This window comes from Thamnophis elegans, chromosome 15, assembly GCF_009769535.1.
Source record: "Thamnophis elegans isolate rThaEle1 chromosome 15, rThaEle1.pri, whole genome shotgun sequence".
NCBI classification, from domain to species: Eukaryota; Metazoa; Chordata; class Lepidosauria; order Squamata; family Colubridae; genus Thamnophis; species Thamnophis elegans.
Window position 1 is genome coordinate 8,831,008 of NC_045555.1, and position 6,895 is coordinate 8,837,902.

Here is a 6,895-nt window from a genome sequence, read left to right on the forward strand (position 1 = left end):
CTTTATAATACCTTGGTAAGGCCATGCTTGGAATATTGCATCCAGTTTTGGTTGCCACAGTATAAAAAAGATGTTGAGACTGGAAAGGATGCAGAGAAGAGGAACCAAGATAATTGGGGGGAATGGAGAGTAGAACATACAAAGATATGGTTGCAAGAATTGGGTATGTCTAGTTTAGTGAAAAGAAGGACTACCAGTGTTCCAATATTTGAGGGGCTGCAACAAAGAAGAGGGGGGGGTCAACTTATTCTCCCAAACACCTGAGGGCAGGTTAAGAAGCAATGGGTGGGAACTAATCAAGGAGAGAAGCAACTTAGAACTAAGCAGTGAGAATAATTAATGAGTGGAAGAGTTTGCCTTCAGAAGTTCTGAGTCTTCCACCACTGGAGGTTTTTAAGAAGATGTTGGATAACCTTCGTCTGAAATGGTGTAGGGTTTCCTGCCTGAGCAGGGGGTTGGATTAGAAGACCTCCAAGGTCCCTTCCAACTCTGTTATTCCGCTTGGGAGAAAGAGATGGATGAGAAGTCAACTCAATTCTTTGTCCTTTTCTCTGCAGGTAAATATGCTCGTCTTAGGGAAACACTTGGGCATTCCCAAGCCATATGGACCCATCATCCACGGCCAATGTTGCTTGGAAGTGAAGGTCCGCTCCCTCCTGGAGCCGCTGGGCCTCTCCTGCATGTTCATTGATGACTTTTTCTCCTACCACGTTTTGTCGGGAGAAATCCATTGTGGTACCAATGTCCGGCGGGAGCCTTTCTCCTTTCATTGGTGGAATATTCTTCTATGAAAAAAAAACCTGCCCATCAATTATCTCAGACTTCATTTTCTCAACCCCTTTGTCTCTGAGGTTGGAGAAATGCAGCAGCATGGAAAATGGTAGGAAGGAGAAGGAGAACTTTTCCGAGAGATAATTACTCAACACCTTCTCAAAATCTGTTTCAATTTTAGGTCTCTGAAAACACAAGGCAGTGTTCTGACCTAAACTTCCTGTAAAAAGTACACACTTAGTCCCAAAAATACAAAGTAATGAGTCACAAATAGTTTGTAAATAGTCCAACAGTAGTCTGCCAAAGTCTTTCGGGATAAGGCTGATAAGCACCCACCTTTATCTTCCTTGAAACGCTGCCAAAGACCTAATTGGCAATTAGCTCGAAGGCTACACGAAGCAAAGAGTCCAAACGGAGATTCAGAATTTAAACCGACCAGCATGAACAAAGTTGCTTCCTGAAAAGGCTCCTGTGCCTTTGCTCCTCCTTTATGTCTTATGGGAGGGGCCAATCATCTCCAAGTCTTACTCCCGAGTTATCCTTTTTGTCTTAACTGTTCTTGTCTTCAGGCAGCTCTGTGCATGCACACACTGGAAACAGGCTCCCCCTGTTCCTCTGCCTCGCTGATGACTCTGGAGGCTCTGGAGGCAGCACATAACTCCTAGTTGGCCGTGGCCCCCTCTCTGACGCAGAGCCCTCATCCGAGCCTTTCCCAGACTCCAGGACTGGCCCATGTTCCTCCCCAACCTCCTCATTATACGACTCTGCTGCCAGCTTTGCAGGCCGCTGGTGGACCACAACAGGTACTAACAACTAACCATGCAAGGAATTCAAGACAGCATATAAAATTGTCTGGCTTTCTGGAAATACTCTGTTTCTGGAGAAACCAGCAAGAGAAAAAGAAATTACCTGGAAAACCCAAATGAATTTATGTTTTCAGGGACAATTACTCCAAAGCAATCACCAAGAATTTCCAGATAAAACAAGGAGGAGCTGCTGTCTCTCATCTTTGTAAGGGGCAAGAAATATTTACTCCTTGTATGATGGTTGACCTAAATTGATTTCCCAAAGCTTTTTTTTTTTTTTTTTAAGGAGGAAAGTGTCATTTGTAAATCTTGCAAGCGTTTGTGGTTTCACATCTCTCACTCCTGGGTTCTAAACAGATGCAAATCCAGCCCTGATTACTTGGCAGAATTTGCATGTGGGAATTATGGGATGCTTCCCGTCCATCGCTAGGCATAGGTAGATGTAGAGGCTAAGAGTAGAGCAGTGAAGGACCAGCTGCAAAAATCAGGTGCGAATCTGGCAAAAAACAAAAGGTGGGGGAGAAGGATGGGAATCCTCAATCCTTTGGATTGAGATTGTTGGGATCATTATCTCAGCCAGGAATGCAAAATTGTCAAAAATAAAAACGTGCATTATGAATTTTGTCTCCAGCTCCACCTGGTGGGATTCAATTTTTTTTACTAGCGGTTCTGTGGGCGTGGCTTGGTAGCTGTGGCATGGCTTGGTGGGCATGGCAGGGGAAAGATGCTGCAAAATCCCCATTCCCTGCTAATCAGCTGGGATTCGGGAGGCAGAGATGGGGGCGGGGCCAGCCAGAGGTGGTATTTACTGGTTCCCTGAACGACTCACAATTTCTGCTACTGGTTCTCCAGAACTGGTCAGAACCTGCTGAATCCCACCTCTGGTCTATGGAGATTCTCAGCCATCCAGGTCATGGTTGTCCCAAAGGTGCTTTTTTCAAGAGGCAATGAATTTCTCCTCCCCATGAAAAGTAGAACCTGCAGCCCTCTGTGCTTAAGCAGAGATGCCTTGATTTAACCCCTTGAAATCTAGCTTGGGCAGAGGGCAGAGATTCAAGGCCCCCACATCATGTTTTATAAGGTGAATGAAGCTCTGAAAGGACCTTTTGCTCCTAAGGTGTGGCTCATACCCAAAATGTCACAGTTCAATGAATGAACAGGAAAAGAGATTGTTTAATTAACAAAACACACCTCAATTGGGTTAGCGTGACCCATTGGTCCATGGGATGCCACCAACAAGGAACACACCACAAGGGACAAAGCAAGTAAAAACAAAAGCAGGCATGGCCAGTATTCAATCATACTTGGCTTTGATAAAGAAGATCTGGAGAAGGTTTTTTTTCTCCCTTGCCAAACGTCAAAATTAAGGTCATCCCACCAAGCTTATTGGACAAGCAAAATAAGCATTTTCCCCCCGAACAATAAATCTGTGAAATTCATGATCGTGACATGTTGTGATGGCTGTGTCCCTTTGACAAGGGAGTGGACAACTCCATGCAAGATGGTCTATCAAAGTCTACTGGTCTTGAAGTCTCAGGGGCCCTCTTATATCCACATCTCCACTGCAGATCCTGGCATCTCCTGGGTGTGAGAAACCCAGGGCCATATGGGGAGAAACAGATGATTGGTTGTGGGGTTTATGAACAGGGCTATTTACTCTTAAGACTGAACTGTACAGAAAATTGACAAACCTACAGATTCCCAGTCTTGTTCTATTTTTAGAAGCCATTACAGGCCAGTTATCACACTCACAGGAAACGAGGCCAGCAGTATTAACACTCTCAGACAAAATGAATGTTTAACAAAAAGAGAAAGACAGCTGAACCTGTGAAATGAGCAAACAAAATGTTAAAAAGTTATGGTACTTATGTGGTTATTGACCAAGCACATCTAAATTATATTAAAATAACTGTCACCAATATATTTTCTATATACTAAGAAAAACCAAACAAGAAGATTGTAAGCAACAGAAAGCTATATTAATCAATAAGAAGAAGTCTTATTGATAACTCTCATGCGCATGAAAGGATTCTCAGAGAGAATACAACAGGTGAGACTTAAATGCACAAGTTGAAGTCTCATGGGTATCATCAAAATGCATCATAATACAATTACATACATGTATTTGGCATAATCAATAACAATACTTGGCAATAATTAAGGTATAGTCCAAAAACAAATTTCCAGTGTTCTTTCCTGGGAAAGTTTCTTGTTACCTGCGTGTCCAGAAGAAATGATATTTTAAACTTTATCAAGAATTCCTCATTTCCTCTGTCCTCACATTTTATTTTAATGAAGAGTTTTAATAAATTTTACAAATATTTCCCCTTCCCTCCCTCCACCACAACCCTACCCTCCCACAACCCTCCCTCCCCACAACCTCCCAGAGCAAAATACAGGGTATAAACATTTAACAATCATACACTAACATAAGCTAACTAACTATAGCATCCTAGCTCCTCTTGTACTTTAACTCCCCTTTTATTAAGCTAACTTTAGATAAATTGTAACATTCCTTGTTCATTCATTCATAGGCTAATTGAAATTTCTTAGTCCGATATTTGTTTTGAATATAGTCAATCCATCTACTCCATTCCAACTTGTATTTCTCATCGGAATAGTCCTTCAAGTATGCTGAGATTTTGGCCATCTCTGCTAAGTTTACTACTTTTAACGTCCATTCTTGAATAGTAGGCAATTCTTCCTTCTTCCAATACTGCGCCACCAACAATCTTGCTGCCGTTGTTAAGTTCAGAATCAAATTAGTCTCTATAACTGTACAGTCTGTAATTATACCAAGCAAGAACAGCTGGGGGTGTCCTCACATTTTAGACAATAACAAGACAATTACTGACTACCTGAAAACATATTCGTATCAAAGGAGACTTCCAAGTTCCCATCTGGGCTATTCCTGGCTGGGTCATAGTGACCCATCCCAATTCTTACAATAACCAAATATCTTTACAATCCCAAAGGCATGTCACAACTTTTGAGCACCCCCAATATTTGGAAATTGAAAGCTGAAAAAATTGACGTGCCCTATAAACCTGTCCCATTGATACAACCTCAGCCGGGTGTGCTTATTTGCTTCTCTATTTATGGAAGAATAAATAAATATAAATCTTTTATATAAAAAGTTTTATATATAAAGACGATGCGAGAAAGGAAGGGTGGAAAGGGGAGAGAGGAAGGGGAAGTAGAAAAGAGAAGGGTGACAGAGGGAAGAAGGGAGGTAGGGAGGGGGAGGAGAGGGGGAGAAGAAAGTGATGGATAAGATACAAATATGGTGTATGGAGAGCAGAAGAGCCAATTTTTGTTTTTGGGAGTGGATGGTAAGATGAATTGATATAAACATTTAATAATACAATATGATGTTGGCTATGTAATAGTATACATGTGGTTCAGTGACGTGAGGTGAGATTTATGGCTGGTGAGGCAGCAATTTTTTTAGACTTGTGGACTTCAACTCCCAGAATTCCACAGCCAGGCATGCTCAGTTCCGATTTAAAGCGACAGCATTTGTTTTTCTCCTTTGCTAAATAAGTTTTCTTCTTTCTTTTTCTTTTTCTTCTCCCTTTCCCTCCTTCCTCCCTCTCTCCCTCCCTCCCTCCCCCCTTTTTTTCTTTTCATGATGACAGTGGTGAGACTCTGCCTCCCCTGCCTCCCCTGACTGCATGTCCCTGATGTGGTTATATGTTATGAAAATGAAAAAAAAACTTTATATATAAAATATAAATATAAAACTCCAGAAGACGACCAATCAGAGAAAAGCACCCCCAAAAGCCATGGACATTGTCTGTCATCCCCAAAGATGTTCTGAAAGGGAGATCAAAAACTTCAAAGCAAAGGCAGCCTCCTAAAACGGCCACCACTGAAGATAATGCGAAATCACTTTTGCTTTATCTCACACAGGGTGCTAATTGGCTTAACAGAAGCTGGCAAATTTAACCATCACTCATTAAGGCTGTTGGGACCCTGGGTCTACATTCAACATCTTCTAGCTTTAGTGTAATTGTAAAAAAAAATCTGTGTGTGTGTGTGTTTGTGTGCTTGTGTGTGTGTGTGTTACAGGTAACACAAACCTCAACTTACGGCCACAATTGAGCCCAGAGTTTCTGCAGCCAAGTGAGACATTTGCTCTATTTTTACGGCTTTTCTTGCCAGAGTTGTTAAGTGAACCACTGCAGTTGTTAAGTCAGTCGCACAGTTGTTCAGTGAAGCTGGCTTCCCCATTGAGTTTTGCTGGTCAGGTCGCAAAAGGGGATCATGTGAGCGACTGTCATAAATATGAGCCCAGTTGCTAATCATCTGCATGTTGATTACTTGACCAAAACGCTAACAAAACACGGCAAGGATCATAAGTGTAACTTTCAACAGTCATTAAATAAACTGTTGTAAGTCAAGGACTAACTGTACCTCACTATTCATGTATGGTATACAGTCCCGTGATTGTATAATTGTCCAAGGAAGGGAGCATTTGGTGCCTCAGATAAAAGCCCAGTCACGCCCACAAAAATTGCAGAACCGAATACTGTGTGCTTATCCCACCCCCCCCATGATGTCTGTCTTCTTGGCATTTAATAAGTTTTAAAAGTTTATATTATATTTTATATTATTTAAAAAAATAATTCTTTTTTTTAATCTGTAAATTGTCCTTTATCAAATTGTGGCCTACATCGGTGTTTGTATTCCTTTTTGGAAGGATCGGTGGGAGTGGAGGATGCACTGTAAACAGATTTTTTTTCCCTTTCACTAAATTAGTTACATTTAGGACGATCGACCTTGAGTTTAAAGCGGTTGTTCGCGCGTGTATTCTTGTGATTAACACCCCCCCCCCCCGAAAAAAAGTCATTTACAGGTAAAACATTACTACATATAATTTTGAATGCAATACCTAGGTCAGACGGGAAGACAACCAGTTCTAAGTTATCCAAACCGAGAATTTCGAGCTTAATAGCACAAGGAATTCTATTGTGTGCAGAAGACTTTTCTTGTGAAGTACTTCTGCACCCTCTCGATTGTACTGATGTCAGATATATGGTAGGGATTCCAAACAGTTGAACAATACTCTAAAATTGGTTTAGCATAAGTTTTATAAGCTCTAATACAATGTTTTGAGAACGCCCCGGGATGGAAATATGAACCAGTTGCCAATCTTCTGAATTCAGATCACATGATCATGGGGAGGGCTGCAAAGGCCGTAACCCTGAAAAAACGGTCCAGTCACTTTTTTTCCCCGTGCCGTTGTAACTTTTGAATGGTCTCTAAGTGAGGTGTTGTAAGTTGAGGACTACCCTCACCTCTCATTCTGCCTTTTA

The 6,895-nt window shown here is 41.6% G+C and overlaps 1 protein-coding gene across 1 annotated transcript in view; it reads left to right on the forward strand.

Annotated features, from left to right (window-relative positions):
• The window catches only part of LOC116518693 (protein-arginine deiminase type-1-like), a 38,379-nt gene extending 37,588 nt beyond the window's left edge, over nucleotides 1-791 (forward strand). Inside the window, 1 exon segment of the mRNA XM_032232208.1 lies at nucleotides 558-791. Coding sequence (XP_032088099.1) covers nucleotides 558-791 — 234 coding nt within the window.
• Nucleotides 792-6,895: the final 6,104 nt, after the last annotated feature.